The sequence below is a fragment of the Cetorhinus maximus genome, chromosome 10 (genome assembly GCF_964194155.1).
Source record: "Cetorhinus maximus chromosome 10, sCetMax3.hap1.1, whole genome shotgun sequence".
Taxonomy (NCBI): domain Eukaryota; kingdom Metazoa; phylum Chordata; class Chondrichthyes; order Lamniformes; family Cetorhinidae; genus Cetorhinus; species Cetorhinus maximus.
In genome coordinates this window covers 62,084,145-62,104,323 of record NC_135888.1, presented here as the reverse complement: position 1 = coordinate 62,104,323, position 20,179 = coordinate 62,084,145, and the positions used below count along the sequence as shown (strand labels likewise).

General features: G+C 44.3%; 1 protein-coding gene across 1 annotated transcript in view; it reads right to left on the bottom strand.

The window, feature by feature from the left end:
- LOC144685727 (B-cell receptor CD22-like) overlaps positions 1–20,179 on the bottom strand; it is a 54,780-nt gene that overhangs the window by 17,706 nt on the left and 16,895 nt on the right. The window contains exons 5-6 of the mRNA XM_078550554.1: positions 15,589–15,867; positions 2,705–2,959 (exon numbers count right to left, since the gene is read on the bottom strand). Of these exons, the coding sequence (XP_078406680.1) occupies positions 2,705–2,959; positions 15,589–15,867 (534 nt within the window). The remainder of the gene's footprint in view (positions 1–2,704; positions 2,960–15,588; positions 15,868–20,179) is intronic.

The window sequence follows — 20,179 nt, the reverse complement described above, 5'->3', positions numbered from 1 at the left end:
GTGGTGGGGGGGAGAGTGGTTAAACTGCTGAGATTTCCCTGAAAAATGAGACGAGCCACCTTCTTACAAGCTCTGCTTGTTGCAACAGTCGACCCTCAGACGGTTAATCCACAGATCCCATTGCTGCCTTGGAGCTCACAACCCCAAAATCTCATCCTATGATCCCACCCCGCTCTTTGGGAACCCCTACTTTAACATCAATAGGGTTTTAATAATGGAACTCATTCTAAGCGATAGGTCAAAGTATTGCCTTTACAGCAATAGCTTTAAGTAAAGGCAACCAACATGGATATAGATGGGAAAGATCTGAAAAAGCTCTTTGACCCCTTTGAGGATGTCGCAGGTACAGTTTATAATGCAAATCCCAGTGATATTGAAGTAAATTCACTGATCCCTATCTCCCAGAGAGAACTGACTTCAAAAAGAGTGGCAGTCAGAGAATTGCCTCTTCAATATTGTGCTCCCTATTTAGAATCTACAGCACAGAGTCAGGCCATATTCCATGTGAGTCAGATCCTATTCAAATGACCTCTTTGCGCACTAACCCATAACCATCAATTCCTTTCTCCGCTATGTATGAATCAAATCTCACTGAAATGTGGGGTGGTGAAAAAGGCATATGGGACACTTGCCTTTATCAATCGAGGCATAGATTACAAAAGTAGGGAGGTCAGGTTGGAGTTGTATAGAACCTTGGTGAAGCCACAGCTGGAGTACTGTGTGCAGTTCTGGTCACCACATTATAGGAAGGATGTGATTGCACTGGAGGGGCTGCAGAGGAGATTCACCAGGATGTTGCCTGGGATGAAACATTTAAGTTATGAAGAGAGGTTGGATAGACTTGGATTGTTTTCATTGGAGCAGAGAAGACTGAGGGGCGACCTGATCAAGGTGTACAAGATTATGAGTGGCATGGACAGGGTGGATAGGGAGCAGCTGTTCCCCTTAGTTGAAGGGTCAGTCACGAGGGGACATAAGTTCAAGGTGAGGGGCAGGAGGTTTAGGGGGGATGTGAGAAAAAACTTTTTTACCCAGAGGGTGGTGACGGTCTGGAATGCACTGCCAGGGAGGGTGATGGAGGCGGGTTGGCTCACATCCTTTAAAAAGTACCTGGATGAGCACTTGGCACATCATAACATTCAAGGCTATGGGCTAAGGGCTGGTAAATGGGATTAGGTAGGTAGGTCAGGTGTTTCTCACATGTCGGTGCAGACTCGATGGGCTAAAGGACCTCTTCTGCACTGTGATTCTGTGATTCTGTTAAATTCATCAGTAAGGGCCTTCACTTCTTTGGAGTGGCTGGAGAGGCTAGGGTTGTTCTTCTTAGAACAGGGAAGGTTAAGTGATAGAGGTATTCCAAATCAAGAACGGTTTTGATAGAATAAATAAGGAGAAACCTTATTAGGGAAGACCTGCCACAATTAAGTGCCCAAAAGGCACTTAACAGGCCAGAGTTAGGCCTTTCCTAGGATTTAGGACCACAGTGGTGGGATTCCTGCCCCCGAGAACTGCTGACGTCAGCACCTCTCCAATTCCCGTCAGTACCACTGGGTCTGATGGCTGCTGCCGGTAATGCACTCACAAGAGGCCTAGGATTGATGAGGGACCCAGGCCAAAGGTGAGTGAAGACAGGATGGGGATCATGGGGAAGGGGCCACTGGCTAGAGAAAAGGATGGGGTCAGAAGAAAGGGCAGTGGGTCTCTCTCAGAAGGACCCCACTTCTTAATGCTGGGTCGCTCAATCAGGCACTGAGTGTCTTTGAATGAGTGACTCCCCCCTGCAAGCCCACAAGCAAACCTGACAGTGGCAGTGGGATGAGGCCCTTAAGTGGGCATTACTTTCCACCCAGACTAGCATGCAGCTCTAAAACTATAGCCAGGGCTCCATGGAGGAAGTGGCGAGCCATTTAAATCTCCATTCAGTTCGGTGGGACCGTAATATCCCAATGGGCAGGAGCAGCCGTAAAACCCTGGCCTATTTCTTTAAGTGCTTATTTAGGCTTATTTAGATAACCTGAGTATAACAGAACTAAAACAATATGATAAAGGCAAAATACTGCAGATGCTGGAAATCTGAAACAAAAACAAAAAATGCTGGAAAAACAGAAAAACTGGCTAAAGAAGGTGCTATTGGTGATATTAAGAGTAGAAAGCAGAATGTGATAATAGCCAAACCTGGGTAAGCATTCTGAGTGCTGTACTCTACTCTTAATTTTACCATTAGCACCTCCTTTAGCCAGTACCACCACCATTAACACCCCTTTGACCTTTTGTTTATGACATCTTTGGCAATCTCTCCTTTTACTCCACCTATCACTGGCCTTTTATCCAGCTTCACCTGTACCACCCCCGCCTTAAACAGTATATATTTCACCACATTTTTACTTCTCTTTAGCTGTGAAGAAGAGTCATACGGACTCAAAACGTTAACTCTGTCTTTCTCTCCACAGATGCCGTCAGACCTACTGAGTTTTTCCAGCATTTTTTGTTTTTGTTCCAGAGCTAAAACAATTATCGTTGTTTGAAACAATTTATAACTGTAATGTTAAAGAGTTGGTTTTTAGTGTGTGAACTGAAACTTGAAATAAAAAACCAGACCAGGAATACTGAAATTTCCTGGGAATGGCTGATAATTCAAGGACTAAAATGAATAACTTAGAGATACTTACTCTTTATTAACCCAGAGAAGTTATTTTACACTTACCTGGTGGGCACCTCTCCGTCACCGACACTCCGTGCTTATTCTGAGCTAGGCACGAAACACAAAAGCTTGCTGTTGTTTCCAGTCTCAGTGTACTAACTGAATGAGTGCCATTGAATTCTGACTTTATACTGACCCTGGGATCAGTGAGATTTATACTGTCGTCACTGATCTTCCACGTGATGACTGCAGGAGGACTGGCCTCAGCAATGCACTTGTATAGAACTTCCTGGCTGATTGTGACTTTGTCAGGTTTGTCTGCAAGAAAGAATGAAGCCCATTGTGTTAAAGTCTTGTCAATTCCATTGTTAAAGTTAAGAGAACCAAGTGATGGGTATTAATTGAACACATATAAATAGGGGATAGCTGGGACACTGGGTTGAGTGGGAGGAGAACTATGAGACTGAACAAGTAAATAAACTCTCTCAATAAATAAAATACCTGTGCCTTGGTTTTGGTTTCACCAACCAGCTTGGATCCTATGAACACATTGGAGATTTTGCTTAGAATGAATGAACCATTGGCTCAGTGGGTTAATGTTCACAGTTGACACTGGACAATGTAAATAGGTCCTGGATTCAAGTCTTAATCTTGTATTCAATAACTAATTTGAACCAATGTAACATTAGCAGTTCTATTACTGGCCTCAGAGCTTTGGGAAGAAAAGCAAAACAGAATTTCCTTTTCTGATCATGTGGGTGTGTGTGTGTGTACATGTGTCCACCTGTTTTCTGCCTGTATGTGTCTGTGTTATGTGCATGGGTCTGTATATGTCCATGTGTGTTTATGAATATGCATGTGTGCAAGAAAGAACCTCAGATAAGGAACAAGAATGAGCATAGGAGATATTTTGTAAGAGATAGTGAAGTGTTTCTTGATTGACTCCTGTTCTTCTGTCTAGGCTTTTATGTCAGCATTTCATGGGACCTCTAGAAGTTGGCCTGCATTATATTTCATGAGTGTTTTCCTACTCATTAGTTCTGTCTCTCAGATACCTCATTATCCTTGAAGCATGTATAGGCATCCTAGGCTAAATCTTACAGCTCTCAATAAAAGGGTTGGTCAGAAATCTGAGCATGTAATATTTTATGCTGAACTAGTAAATGTTTTATGGCTGCTGATCTTACACATGTTAACATATTGGTGAATTTTCAGAAAGATGGAAAAAGAAGATGGATTTGCAACCAAATTCACAAAATCAATGAGGTTAATTGATTGTTTGGATCCTGCTATTTACTTGTCCAGAATTAGTAGATTGGCGGAGGGTGGGGGTTGGGTAGGAGTGGTGTTTGGGGGGCAGTGGGGGGGGGGCGACAACAAAATTATCAATTTTCTTCATGCTTAGATTTCCACTGCTAAGTCGATCTACCAATTGATTCAATTGGCTTTTGGTTTTTAAAATTTATTCTGTCATGGCATCACTGGCAAAGCCAGCATTTGTTGCCCATCCCTTGTTGCCCTTGAACTGAGTGGCTTGCTAGGCCATTTCAAAGGGCATTTAAGAGTCAACAGCATTGCTGTGGGTCTGGAGTCACATATAGGCCAGACTGTATAAGGATTTCCTTTCCTAAAGGCACCTTAATGAACCAGATTGGTTTTTATGACAATTGATGATAGCTTTATGGCCATGAATTAGTTTTCAATTCCACATTTACTAATTGAAGTTAAATTCTACCAGCTGCCGAGATGAGATTTGAACTTATTTCCCCAGAGCATCAGCCTGGGCCACTGGATTCCTGATCCAGGAAAGTTACCATTATGCCCCTGTCTCCCCAGTTCACATTGATTCATTCACATTGAGCTAATCAGAGATTTGACTGATGAATTAACAGATTGGTATTCATTTCACTTCATGTTTGCCTGATGGATTTTTGATGTATGTACCCCTGATGGCTGACAAAGAACCATGTAACTTCTTTGTGATCAGACATTCAGGTGTGGCACTTCTGATATGAATGATTCAAGGTTTTAAATGTAGAAACAAACTTCCAATAACATTATTAGGGCATATTATTACGTCTTAGGCAATCCACCAATGGTAATTGCTCAAAGACCTCAGAGGCTAAGGGCACTGCAAGGATAAAGAAAAGAACTGCAATTCTATAGCACCTTTCATGGTCTCAGGCCATTCCAAAATTGCTTCATGCACAGTGAAGTACTTTTGAAGTACAGTATATAACATAGGGAAACGTGGTAGCTAATTTTTACACAGTAACATCCCACAATAACCAGGTCATCAGTTTTCTGTGATGTACTTTGACAGATAAATATTGGCCGTGACACCAGGGAGAACTCTTCAAATAGTGTCATGGCATGTTTTACCTGGGATGGAAGACAGGATTTTAATGCCTCACGCTAAAGACAGATTGCATAACATGTAATTATGTTACAAACATCAAAAAGTTCCTTTATTCCCTCTGACCCTCTGAAGTCCAGTCCCTGGACTGTCCTCAGTTAGTTGAGTTTAAACTGAGAGGCAATGAGATCATCGCCTTTGCCCTTAATGGCTTGTTTATTAAGGGTCAAGAAAGAATGATGGCTCCTACTGCAGACCATCAACTCATAAATGATGTTGTAAAGGTAATGACATTAGTTGATGCAGGATCATGCTTTGCCATAATTGCTTCCATAGTAGAATAGCTTTTCAGCAATCACCGCACAAGGAACACCTAAAGGTGAAGATTCTCAACTGGAACAAAGCTGAAAGTAGATCTGGCACAGGTAAACCAGCAATTTTGCAGGTAAAATAGTAAATGAGCAATGGAGTGGTGGTTGGCAGCAAAGCCAGGGGTTTGGCTTTCTGTGGGCACCCCCCTTCATGATGCTGGGTCCCTCGGCTTAGAGTGCCTTCGAATGAGGGACCCACCACCAACCCTAGAAGGCCGCAGGCAATCTCGACAGGATTTGCTGGGTGGTTTCCCACCATGACGATTCCCTTGCCCTATACTGGTTGAATATATAAGTGCTACTTAAGACCCTCAATTGGCCTCTGGGTGGAAAGGCCACCTGTAAGCCTTCCCACTCCAGATTTAATTGATGGGGGAGGCAGGAAGGTGGGAAGGTGGCAGGATCTCTACGCTGCACCCTCCTGCCCGATCACACGGACACCTCCGAGCTGGTTTCCATGGTGGGGGAGGGGGGAGGGACATTAAATTCCATCCCGTAATTCAGGGCAAAATGTATTATCACTTGTCAAAATATATGGGTAAATAACTGATAGCCAGCACAGACTTACCAAAGACAAATCATGTTTGCAAACTTGACTGAGTTCTTTGGTACAGTAATGGAGAGGATCAATGTGGATAATGAGGTTAATGCAGTGTACCTGGACTTCTAAAAGGCAGTTGATAAAGTGTCACATAATGGACTTATTAGCAAAATTAAACCCTATGGGATTACAGGACATTGGAAGTGTGGATATAAAATTGCCAAAGAGACAGAAAGCAGAGTGCAGTGATGAATAGTTACTTTTCTGAGCCTGTCCTAATGAATATTTCCAGCATTCTGTTTTTATTGCAGATTTCTAGCAACTGCAGTAGGTTGTTTTTGTCCTTTAGTTGTTTTTCAGACTGGGGGTTAATATACAATGATGTACCCCAGGAGATGGTGTTAGAATCACTGAACTTTTTGATATATATTAATTACTTGCACTTTTATACAAGGCGTATTTTCAAAGTTGGTAGCTGACACAAAACTCAGAAATGTAGGAAGCTATGGGGAGGTAACAGATTTCAGGAGGACATGTGAAATTGATTAATGAAACAGGCAGATGAAATTTACCACAGTAAAGTGTGAAATGATACATTTTGGAAGGAAGAATGTGGAGAGGTGATGTAAACCAAATGGTACAATTTTAAAGAAGATACCGGTATAGAGAAGCCGAGGGTTCACATACATAAATCTTTCAATGTGACAGAAACAAATAAATAAGGCTCTTTCACAAAAAAGCATATGGGATTAATAAATGTAGATAAAGAGTACAAGAGGGTAGCAGGGTTATTTGAGATCTCAGGAGGTGATCGTCTCCACCCTTTTGCCAGTCACCCCAGGGCCAGGGTTACCAGCCATGGCCAATGGCGGGACTAGCAGCTTTTCAGTGATGATGGCGGAAGAGCTGGAACCTCGAGGGACAACGGCTGCTCGCAGGCAGAGGATCCTTCGGGAAGCAGACTTGTGCCTCCTTTAAGCACACACAAAGAAGGCAATTGGAAACTGCCTCATGTATTCTTTTCATTAGTCATATTGCTCACTGAAATTGAAAGTGGGAGGGTCCTACGAGCATCTGAAGAGGAAAGCACAAGACAGCGAGGCGTGGAAAAATGAGCAGCAGCAGATCACAGCTGCACAGAGGACAAAAGCAAGTGAAGCTTAACTGTGATAAATCAGTTAGATTTTATCTGAAACATTGGGCAGAATTTTCCCAGCACCTTGGTGGTGGCTTTGGAGGTGGGATGAGGAGGTGGGGAATTAGTAATAAAACAGCATCAAGCTGGCTCCCCGATGTATACCCACTTCTCCACAGATTTCTCAGAGGTGGGAGCGCAGCAGCAACAGCAGTGCGCTCTGCAGCAGAGGGAAGATAATTCATTGATGTAATTCACAGGCATTTCTCGAGTAAACGGCAGTTTTGCTGAATATGCTTTGGACATCAGATTTGTCTGCAGCTCAGAGCAGGAAGTCAGAACACCATGGGATGAATATGAAGTTTTAACTTTCAAAAGGAAACCGAAAAGTCTCAGGTCATCCGCCTGCAAAGTTTGCAAATGGATGCACCTCACCTGAAGTCAGATTCATCAGGTAGTACAGGGTGATAAGGTTTGGCTGTCAGTCGCATCATCATTATTGTGCCTCCATCTTGTCACAGCATTTGCAACATTAACTCATTAAGTGCAGACACTAGTTGTGATTAGGAGTAGCTGATTCTTATTGGAGAGTAGCTATAAGCATGTTGGCTTTCCAATTAGAGGCAGCAGGTGGGATTCTGAGATGGGAGAGTTAATAGGAAGCCAGTTGAGGCATTCTCTGAAGACCAGGCTTTTGGCTCTGCATCTTAAAGATGGATAACATCCCATTGTTTGGCTCATCAGCCATGGATTGCAAAGTACTTGAAGGCTATCAGGTGACTTCAATGGGTTATATCAAGGCCAAGACAGAGCACTGAAGATCTATGATCTAGCAACTGAATGAGGAAAACCAATCAATTCATGTTCTTTGCTGCCTGGTAGCCTATCTGAAGTAAATGACAATTGCTGTTCATTTCCAGATTCAAATTCTCAAAGTGCCCTGGTGAAACTCTCCTGATCTGAGTATTAGTCCATGCCCCTGGAGAGAAGGTGTTGGGTGAAAGGGTTGCCACCAGTTGAACTTTACCCAGCAGCTAAGGTTGCAAGGTCAGAAGGGTAAAGGGAGAAAATCAGCAGGAACAAATAAATAAACAAAAAGATTTGGCTTCCAGAAGGAAAAAAAGAGAACCAGTGTGGGGGGAAGCTGTGTGGAAGGCCTGTACTCGTGTGATACAGGGTTTTCTGAATAAACCTATGGAGAGGATAGACCGACTCCAGCTTCTTCCTTTGCCAGGTGAATGTTCACCGAATTAACATCTTGTGCTGCCCTCTAGTGCTCCATTCAAATCAGCAAGACAAAACCTCCTCCGCAGGGCTGCCGGTCACCCTTCACTTTGGGCGCTCTGATAATCCTCACACCTCCACAGCCCGCCTGCCATATCCAATTGGAAGGCAAATGCTGAAGTACCTACTAATTGGTTCTCACCTATAAAATTAAGCCTGCGGTACATTACTGACACGTGCAGTGTCATAACCCGGCAATCTTCCCGACATCAGGTTCTCGACACTTGTGGCAAAGATCAGCCCCTTTGTGTCCAAGTCAGGCCACCATTTTAGCAAGGATGTCAGGGCCTTGGAGAAGCTGCAGAGATTTATTAGAATGTTACTGGAGCTGAGGAACCGAGGTTATGTGGAAAGGCACGAGAAGCTGTGGTTGTTATCTTTAGGACTGAGGAGGTTAAGTTCAGATTTTTTAAAATATTCAAAATTATGAGGAGCTTTGATAGACTAAACAAGGTGAAACAGTTTCTGCTGTTAGGGCGATCAGTAACCAGAGGGCACAGATTCAGATAATTGTCAAGTGAGCTGGAGGAGACACGAGGGGAATATCTTTTTGAGCATCGTCCTGTTTCATGTGGAATGCACGGCTTGAAAAGGTGGTGGAAATAGAGTTAATAGTAGCTTTCAAAAAGACATTGGATAAATACTGAAAAGAAGAGTTTTCAGGGCTACAAATGAAGAGTGGGGGAGTGGGACTAATTGGATAGCTCCTTCAAATAGCCCTTGCAGGCATGATGGGCCAAATGGCCTCTTTCTGTGCTGTATGTGATTCTGACATCCACTGGGGTGATGACTGTTGCTGCTGCCCTCAGATCTGAGTCAGAAACCAGCTGAGAGAAAGGGAAAATAAATAGAAAGCATAATACCAACAGGTATGATCATATCATGAAGGGAGGGCTCCTAATCAATGAGAGAAATGTTTCTCCCTTGTCCGTCAATAAAAATAACCCAGTTAGGAGCTACATAGCCCATCTCCTTGTGAAAATATGAGCAGCATCTTCCACCAAGCTGGGAGTTTTTTTGTTAATTGTTCTTGGGATATGAGCGTCTCTAGCAAGGCCAGCATCTTATTGTCCCTAATTGCCCCTCAGAAGGTGCTGATGAACCTTCCTCTTGAACTGTTGCAGTCTATGTGGTGAATGAACCCCACAGCTCTCTTAGGGAGGCAGATTTAGAATTTTGACCTACTGACGATGAAGGAACAGCAATATATGCCTGAATCTAGGTGTTATGTTACTTGGAAGAGAAACTGAAGTTAATGCACCCACTGTCCATTTCCTTCTACAGGCTTGAGGTTGCGGTTTTGGAAGATGCTTTTGAATAAATCTTGATGGGTTGCTAGTGCAGAGCAAGATGATTTTCCATTTTCCATTATTGTGCTTCAGCTCCTGGACTGACCCAGAGTCCTTTCAGGCAGCTGTATGATACAAACTGCAAAAACAATTCAAGAGGCAACCCTACGGTGTGAAGGGTCTGGTAATCTTTTGTCTAGCAGGTCTTCCCATGAAGTTTCCATACTCCTGATCCCAGGCACGGTTTGTGGTAAGATAAGTAGGATCTTTTCTTTTATTATTCATTTACAGGATGTGGGTGTCACTGGCTAGGCCAGCATTTATTATCCATCCCTAATTGCCCTTGAGAAGGTGGTGGTGAGCGGCCTTCTTGAACCGCTGCAGTCCATGTGGTGTAGGTACACCCACAGTGCTGTTAGGCAGGGAATTCCATGATCTTGACCCGGCGACAGTGAAGGAATGGTGATATATTTCCAAGTCAGGATGGTGAGTGACTTGGAGGGGAACTTCCAGGTTGTGGTGTTCCCATCTATCTGCTGCCCTTGTCCTTCTATATGGTAGTGGTCATGGGTTTGGAAGATGCTGCCTAAGGAGCCTTGGTGAGTTTCTGCAGTGCATCTTGTAGATGCTACTGTGTGTCGGTGGTGGAGGGAGTGAATGTTTGTGGATGGGGTGCCAATCAAATGGGCTACTTTGTCCTGGATGGTGTCAAGTTACTTGGGTGTTGTGGGAGCTGCACTCATCCAGGAAAGCTGTGGTAATTTGAGGTGCAATACACCTTTAGGAGAATGTGAGCAGATTGACCGCATGTCTGTAAGACCCAATTGCTGTGTGGCGCGGGCTACAATATTAAGGATAGTTTAGAGTAGGGTCCGGTTGGAGAAGCACACATCATGTTAGTGCTCTGTTATCTGTGTAAATAAACAGTATGTGCTTCATCTTATATTGGTCTCTGTGTCTGCGGTATATTGTTGCCAACTCACCTGCCATTAGATAGGCATGCAACTGCGTTCGCGAGCAAAGTGACCGAACTGTGGGACATAGCAACTGACGACGAGGCAAAACATGACCAGTCTATGACACCAAGGAAAGCTGCGAAAACTCAACTGATGTAAATCAGCCGTGCCTTGCAGGCCGATTGTAAGTACAGCCCTCACCATAGCCGTTGAAATTATCTCCCTCCAGTATGCCACAATTTGGATGCATCAAACCATTTGATCAGACCATCAGATCACATTATATTGAACGCCTCACGATTTTCTTTTTGGCCAAAAACAAATCATGGGAGGAGAAGAGGTGATCCACTTGTCGACATGTGACAGTAAAACATATGGCCTAATTGGCAGTCTAATGGTACCCAACACTCCAGACTCCAAGAGTTTTGATGAGTTGGTGAATGTTGTGAAAAGCCACTTTCAGCCGAAATCCATGGTAACAATGCAGCGTTTTAAATTCAATTTGAGGTGTGGCGCCCCTGGAGAGATGCCCATTTGCTGTGTAGCAGCCTTAAGACAACTGACAGAGCATTGTGAGTTCAGGATGTCGATTATTGACATGTTAAGAGACCGATTAGTGTGTGGGATTAATGAAGACGCCATTCAAAAGAGGTTGTTGCCAGAAATGAATTTAGGCTTCAGCAAGTGCTGGAGTTGGTGCTCGTAATAGAAAGCACGGTCAGGGACTCAGAAGCAATCAAGGGAGCACAAAATAGCGCCGTCCATCGCATCAGGATGGAGGCTCCGGCTAGAAATGGCGCGGAAGCGCAGGGCTCCGGGGAAAGGTGGGAAACAACCACCATTAACAGAACAGCAAAAAGCAATGGGTTAACAGATAAAACCCACATTAATAATGGCAGAATTGGAACCAGAAAGTCTGTAAATGAATGACAATTTAAAAGAATCGAGTGTTTCTACTGCCATTGCAATGGGCACATTATGCAATAATGTAAAGAAAGATTGAGACAAAATTTCAAACAAAAAGGCAGAAATTGTGAAATCCACATAATAGAGGAAGCAGAAGAAACAGAGTCAGACATTTACTCACTATACCACTTAAAAATAGGTAAAACAGAGCCAATCTACGTGACGGTGGAAGTCAATGGAAAACCCATCTGAATGGAGGTAGATACAGGGGCATCTACTACAGCTATAAGGGAACATACGTTTCAATATCTGAATGGAGGAGGCCACTCACTAAATCTGGAAAATTCAGATGCTAAATTAAAGACATATACTGGTGAAGACATACGAGTAAGGTATATGCAAGGTCCCAGTGCAATATGGAAACCAGTCTGTTAATTTACCCCTAGTGGTGATAGCAGGCAGAGGACCAAGTCTCCTCGGTTGAGATCAATCTTGAGAGATTACTGAGCTCTCAATCAGAAGCAGGAAATGTTTCTGTTTGGAAAAAGGAGTACGTAAAGACACAACAAAAGGAACTCGTGGAGCTCATGCTTCAGGACAGAGTTTGAATTGAAGTCAGTAACCTCCAAAAAGAAAAAGAAAACCTGCTGAAGGACTATCGCATGTTGCAAGATTCCCTCAGATCCTAATTTGTACCACTAAAATGGTATGAGGAAGAACAGAAAGAATTCTGCATATCTCTGGCCGAGATGAAGAATCAATTAGCCGAGAAAGCACAACAATACTTAATTCCCCAAGAAACAACTAACAAATATAAAAAAGAAATGGAAGAGCTGAAGAATCAGCTATGTGGAAGCAAAGAAGCTTTAAAAATAGAGACCCCTGAGTTTTCAAAGGAGCTGACAGATGAGGAAATGCTGGAAGACTCAACAACCGAGTTCACTCAAGTTGAGATCATACCTGAGCCTAGTCAGGCCAATAGGGAAGCTGAAGAGGAAGCCGAGATTAAAGTCAGCACTGCCAAAAAGAAAGCCTATCAAAAGAAGACACGTAGGAAGAGAAAGTGGAATTACTAATAAGGCCCCTGAATTTATTTTACACAATAGGCAGTTGATCATTTCGTGTCACATTTAGGCTTGCCCAACATCCTGATTCTCAGAACTTGCCTGACAGTTGCCCTTCATATTATTGAACTTGGAGGGCAGGGGCAGCAGGAGTGTAGGCGATGGGGCCCGAAAGAGAGTGAAAACATTCCCGTTGGAGTCTACACTACAGGTAGATGGAATTCCTCTTGCTTTGGAAGTACATGTAGGATCCATTGAGCCTGAGAGAGTCAAAGAGACAAACTTACAGGTTCCTACTGGGGAGCCTAGTGGACAGATAATTCCTGAGAGGGAGGCCTCAGATAAACCATCCACAGTTGTAGAACTATGACGGTTGACATATTTGAAGAAGCCTCCAGAGAGACTGAATTTGTAAATAGTTTATTTATGTAAATAGTTAATATATTGTAAAGGTTGTAAATTGTACCTTCAAGTAAAGGGGGAGGGATGTGGTATCCTGAGGTGCAATAGACCTTTAAGAGAATGTGAGCAGATTGACCACGTGACTGTATTACCCAATTGCTGTGTAGCATGGGTTACAATGTTAAAGATGGTTTAGAGTAGGGTCTGGTTGGAGAAGCACACATCATGTTAGTGCTCTGTTATCTGTGTAAATAAACAGTATGTGCTTCATCTTATATTGGTCTATGTATCTGCAGCATATTGTTGCCAACTCACCAGCCGTCAGATAGCCATACAACCGCATTCGTGAGCAAAGTAACCCAACTGTAGAACATAACACAAGCAGAGAGTATTCCATCACACTCTTGACTTGTGCCTTGTAAATGGTGGGGAGTCAGGAGGTGAGTTACTAGCCACAGGCTTCCTAGCCTCTGACCTGCTCTTGTAGCCACAGTATTTATATAGCTGGTTTCTGGACAAACCTAATTCAGCATTAGCTACACACGGAGGTTGTTCCAATGAAAACAGCACAAAAGTATTAAAGGGCGAGGAAGCAACAATTAGAGCACAACCATCTGCAGTTTAACAACTGTCCCTTTAAAAAGTTGCTGCAGTAATGTTCTTGATTTGAAACCAATTATTTTCTTGTCTTTTCAATGTAACATACATTTTGTTCAAAAAGAGGGGCCTTTTAATTATAGCCTTTTCCACAGTCTCTGAACATCCCAAAGCACTCTGCAGTCAATTAAATAGTTCTGAAATGTACTCACTTTGGAAGAAACATGGCAGCCAATTTTCACAAAGCAAGGACCCACAAACAACAATATGATAACAACCAGATAATCAGCTGTTTTCATGATCTAGGTTGAGCGATACATATTGGCCAGGACACCTCCTCTGTTATTCTTCAAAATAATGTCTTGGGATCTTTTACTCCCACCTGAGAGGACAGATGATGCTGATGTTTAATGTCTCAACTGAAAGATGGAACCTCTGAAGGTGCGATGCTCTCTCAATACTGCTTTGCAGTGTCAGCTTCTGATTTAGAGTTGAGACTGCTACCAGTGACCTAAGGCTAACCTCACTCAGTGAGTGCCAGCCATTACAAAGAGAGATTTATGCTGTACAGAACCTCTCCATTCCTAACCTAAGAGAGGTTGATACCATCACTGGATCGAAGGAGGAAGGAGTGTTCTGGTTACTCTTCAATGTTACTCATCATCTTGAAGACTACTCATAGCTGGAATTATTTTTCCTATGGAATATATGTATAAGCAAAGGGCCGCAATGGATGTCACAAAGCTTGGGGAAGAAGTAGAACATACCCTCCTAATACAAAACCAATATACTTCTGCAAAACAACAGGTGCTTATCTATTTTTGTCCATGATCCATTTTTTGCCCCACTGCTGAGTTGAAAAGCCCTAAGTATTTATGATTAAAAAAACAAATGGGAACAAAACAATATGGAGCAGAGTTCCCTATTATTATTGCAAGGTGTATTGAATCTCATGGGTGCAATGCAGGGAAGAAATTTGGGTTATTAGTTTGAGGCACAGGGAGGTGTGACATGTTGGCATTATGGACTGGTTGGGTATGTTTTCTTCCCTTCATGAGATGTGGGTGTCACTGACAAGGTCAGCATATGTTGCCCATCCCTAGCTGCTTGCCATCCCTCGTGACTTGGTAGATCATTTCGGGGGGGGAGTTAAGAGTCAACCACATTGCTGTGGGTCTGAGTCACATGTAGGCCAGACCAGGTAAAGACAGCAGATTTCCTTCCCTACAGGGCATTAGTGAACCAGATCAGTTTTTATAACAATTGATGATAACGTCATGGTCACATTACTGAAACTAGCTCTATAATTCCAGATTTATTAATTTAATTTAAATTCCACCAGCTGCCATGGCGGGATATAAACCCATGTCCCCAAAGCATTAGCCTGGGCCCCTGGATTGCTAGTCAGGTAACATAACCACTGCACCACCATCTCCCCTAAATGACACAACTGATTCCCTGTGGGATGAATTGCATAATTTGGCTGTACGATTGGGAAGTGAAAGTTGGACATCCTAACCAATACAATGATGCTATGTCAACTTCCCCATTGCAAGTAAGTAAGTTGCATTCTACACTTGACTGGGTTTTTGGACTTGTATAAGACTGCACACAGTCATACAAACCCATTAGATGAGCTCCCAGCATTTGCTTAGCCTGGTGGCATCAACATTGATGGATCTCTTGCTGCCTGCTGGTAGAGTAATACTGACACAGGCTCCTGGGCAGCTCTCAGTACAACAACAACAACAATTCCTGTTCAAAACAACAGGATCAGCAGACTTCAAGATGTGTGGGAGAGCCATATATAGACCAGAGCAAGCAGCAACCCTCCCTTAAGGACATTGGTTAGCTAGTTGGGGTTTTAACAACAACTCAACATGTTTCACCATCAGTTTTCAACTGGTGCTAGTGTGAATGTTTCCAGATGTATTGAATTACAACTTGCTTATAGTGAGATACTGATACAGTACCATACCCATCACACTACCACATCCTCGAAATACTTCCTTTAAACTCTGGGAACATGAAAATCCAAATACTCACATTGCACATCAATTTCCACTTCTGAAGACAAACTGCTTCCCAAATAATTGGTGGCCATGCAGTTGTAGAATCCAGAATTCTTCCTTGATATTTTTTGGAATAACATATTGCTGCTCGCAGTATTTAGAACCTCTGTTCTATTTGTGAATCGGTCTTTCTTGTACCAGGTGTAGTTAGCTTCAGGGAAACTGTTGCCGACACATACAAGTGTAACGCAGTCACCTTCTTTAATTTCTTCCTGTGATGCATTCACAAGAAGGGCTGTGTTTTTTGGAGGGTCTAGAGGTACAAAAAGCCATCACTGGTCAGTGACATTTAAACCATGTGAAACACTGCATTATAACTTGTGGGTGACAATATAATACAGAATTGGAGGAGCCTGTTGTGGCAAGTCATGTAAATCCCCATAATGACTGTCACAGGTATAACTGAAGATAGGTTTTGACTTCATGCAACTTAGAATTTAGTGTTTGTGACACTTTCCCTCTAGGTTACGCCAACTCAAAGCAGAGTCCACACTGTATGCTTATATAAAATACCACAATTCACCATCTGTAGGTACCAAAATGTCTTTCCATCTTTATGTATAATACACCACTTGTAAATATCAGGTACTTCACTACAAAGAATTAAATAGAATATACAGCAGAGAAACAGGCCATTTGGCCCAACCAGTCTGTGCTGGTATTCACACCAATCTCCCCCCATTCCATCGACCACATCTCAGTCTTTCAGCATATCTTTCTATTCCCTTTTCTCTCATGTACTCATCTAGTTTCCTTTTGAAAGCATCTAAGCTATTTGCCTCAGCCTTTTCCAGTCATACTGAGCTTCACGTTCTCTCTGCTTGAAGAGGTTTCTCCTTATTTCACTATTGGATTTATTTGTAATTATCTTGTATGTATAGTCACTAATTTTGGATTCTCCCACAAGTGGGAACATTGGGCTGGATTTTAACTCCTCTGTTGGCCGGTTTGAAGGCTGGGGGCGGATGGGGAGCACAAAATCCAGCAGTTGGCTTTCCCACCGCCACCCTACCCACCCCCAACCTGTCTGAAATTCTATGGAAGCAGTGGAGCAAATTAATAGCAACTTAAGCGCCTCATCCTGCCGTCATTGGTATTTTACCCATGGTGGGGGGAAGACAGCAGCATGAGAGAAGCCTGGCAGCTTTAGCTGTGCAGGCTGCGTTCAGGCAAGGGTGGGGGAGGGGGAGCCTCCTTTACAGGCTCACTGGTCCCATTGGAGGTACACCCCCCCCCCACCCACGACCCATATACCCCCACCCACCTGCAACCCCTCCTCAAGGTCATCACTCCCTTTAACCCTACCTCCTATCCACATGAACACAGAGGCCTAGCCCTCTTACACCCCTTGCCTAGACCCCGATGCTGGATTTACCTGAGCTCCTCAGTGCTGGGGAATACCTGCAGTCCCAGCAACGGCCACCACTCCTGTCTGGCGCTGCTGGACTTAAAGAGCTGCCAGCTCCCTAAAGCGGAACTTCCTCCTGAGAAAGGTGGGAGATGCCTCGCCTTTACTCAATTAACATTGCTCCCAGCGTTAAATCGTGGGCAGGCTCCCCCACCCTCCGACCTTTTAGCTGCTGAGGATGGAGATGGTTGGGGTAGGACGATGATGGGCAGAGACTGAGGTGGTCAATAAAACCAAACCCATTGTCTCCACACTTCGGTGCTGCTTCATGCTCTCGTCGGGACCTGGAAAAATTTATTAATTTTGCTTCCAATCTCCACCCCTCCATCATTTTCACATGGTCCATCTCTGACACTTCTCTTCCCTTCCTTGACCTCTCTGTCTCAATTTCTGATGATAGACTGTCCACCAATATCCATTACAAGCCTACCGACTCCCACAGCTACCTCGACTACAGCTCCTCACACCCCGCTTCCTGTAAGGACTCCATCCCATTCTCTCAGTTCCTTCGCCTCCGTCGCATCTGTTCTGATGATGCTACCTTCAAAAACAGCTCCTCTGACATGTCCTCCTTCTTCCTTAACCGAGGTTTTCCATCCACGGTCGTTGACAGGGCCCTCAACCGTGTCCGGCCCATATCCCGCGCATCCTCCCTCACGCCTTCTCCTCCTTCCCAGAAACATGATAGGGTCCCCCTTGTCCTCACTTATCACCCCACCAGCCTCCGCATTCAAAGGATCATCCTCCACCATTTCCGCCAACTCCAGCATGGTGCCACCACCAAACACATCTTCCCTTCAACCCCCCTGACGGCATTCCGTAGGGATCGTTCCCTCCGGGACACCCTGGTCCACTCCTCCATCACCCCCTACTCCTCAACCCCCACTTATGGCACCTCCCCATGCCCACGCAGAAGATGCAACACCTGCCCCTTCACTTCCTCTCTCCTCACCGTCCAAGGGCCCAAACACTCCTTTCAAGTGAAGCAGCATTTCACTTGCATTTCCCCTAACTTAGTCTACTGCATTCGTTGCTCCCAATGCGGTCTCCTCTACATTGGAGAGACCAAACGCAAACTGGGCGACCGTTTTGCGGAACACCTGTGGTCTGTCCGCAAGAAAGACCCAAACCTCCCTGTCGCTTGCCGTTTTAACACTCCACCCTGCTCGCTTGCCCACATGTCTGTCCTCGGCTTGCTGCATTGTTCCAGTGAAGCCCAACGCAAACTGGAGGAACAGCACCTCATCTTCCGACTAGGCACTTTACAGCCTTCCGGGCTGAATATTGAATTCAACAACTTTAGATCTTAAACTCCCCCTCCCCCCATCCCCACCCCGTTTCTCCCCCCCACCCCTTTTTTTTTCAATAATTTATATAGATTCTTCTTTCCCCACCTACTTCCATTATTTTTAAATCTAAAACTAAAACCTTGTTAGTCTGTCCACCCCACCCCCACTAGAGCTGTACTTTGAATATCCTGTCTTCCATTCTTAATTAGCACTTTTCTTAGACAAATATCACCACCTTCAACACCTCTTTGACCTTTTTGTCTGTGACATCTTTTGATTATCTGCTCCTATCACTGCTTATCTCCACAATCACCACACCCTCAACGTCTCTCTTCTCCCCCCCCCACCCACCCCCCACCCCCCCACCTTAAACCAGGTTATATTTCTCCCTTCTCCTAACTATGCTTCAGTTCTGCCAAAGGGCCATGAAGGCTCGAAACGTTAACTGATTTCTTCTCCGCCGATGCTGCCAGACCTGCTGAGTTTTTCCAGGTAATTCTGTTTTTGTCTCCACATCTGTCCTGTCTAACACATTCATAATTTTAAAGAGCCCTATCAGGCCGTCTCTATGTCTTCTTCTTTCTAATGGAGAAAGTCCCAACCTGTTCAATTTTTCTTGATAGCTGTAATCTCTAGGATTTGCCACCATCCTTGTAAATCTTTTTTGCACTTTCACCAGCACTTCCCTGTCCTTTTTGTAGGGTGGAGACCAGAAAAGCACAGTTTTATATTGAGTTACTTGTTCCCCTCCCTCAGTGCTGCACTGGAGTGTCAGCTTGAATTATGTACTGTTTTTTAGAAAACACAGCACTCTTTGATACCCAGGATGTCAATGCATATTCATACACAATAAATCATCCGTAAGCATAAGGTTAATTAATGCATACTTATACACAACACTCAATCTATAGATGCCACGGGTTGGATTTTAACAACCCTCAGGGGACAGGCTGAGTAAAAAAGGTGAGAGATGGCGTGAGGTGTTGGCGGGTGGCTCTGCCACCCAGAGGCCAATTGAGCCACTTAAATGGTCAATTAAAGGCCTCTTCCTGCCACCTCTGGAATTTTACAAGTGGCATGGCAGCCCTCAGCCATATGGAGAGACTGTCCAGTGAACTCTGGCGGTCTCCCAGTGGGCTGAGGGCTGGGGGTCTTATGCCCCTAACTCCTGGCACTCCCTCATCCTGCTATCTGGCTTGGTGAGCAAGTTGTACACAGTGTCGCCATGGACCACTTGTTTTCTGCCACCTCACCCATACGTCTCCTCACCCAGAACTTCTCCTTCAGATTTTCTCTTTGCAGACACCCAAGAACTGTTGTGTGCCTAACAGCACCAGGGAAGGAGAGAGAGCAACATCACAGCACCGCTGAAGAAGCACTTGACCAGGAACACACAGCTACCAGCTCAGATACTAGCCTGACATGTACCTTCGAGATTAATATGGAGGTGGGTCTCACTAGGCACAAGTGGACTGCAGCCAGGCTGCAGGTGAAGGATGGTTTATGTGCCAACTCACAGGAGGGCAAGGTGGCAGGGGCAAGGTGGCAGATGAGTTCTGCGGCAGATGAGGGCCTCGTTAGGGCAGTATGTAGAACACCGGTGGGCGTTCACACTGAGATGCTGGGTGCATCGGCTGGCCTGGATCTCTACCAAAAATTGACCTCTCTTGTCCTTTACCATCTGCACTAAGGCCTTCAGTGCTGCAGCAGAGAACCTGGGAGAAATATACCAACAGCAGTAGGCCATTTGGCCCCTTGAGACTGCTCCACCATTCAACTAGGTCATGGCTGATCTTTTACCTCAACGTCATTTTCCGGCACTATCCCCATACCCCCAAATACCTTTAATATCTAGAAATCTATCCATC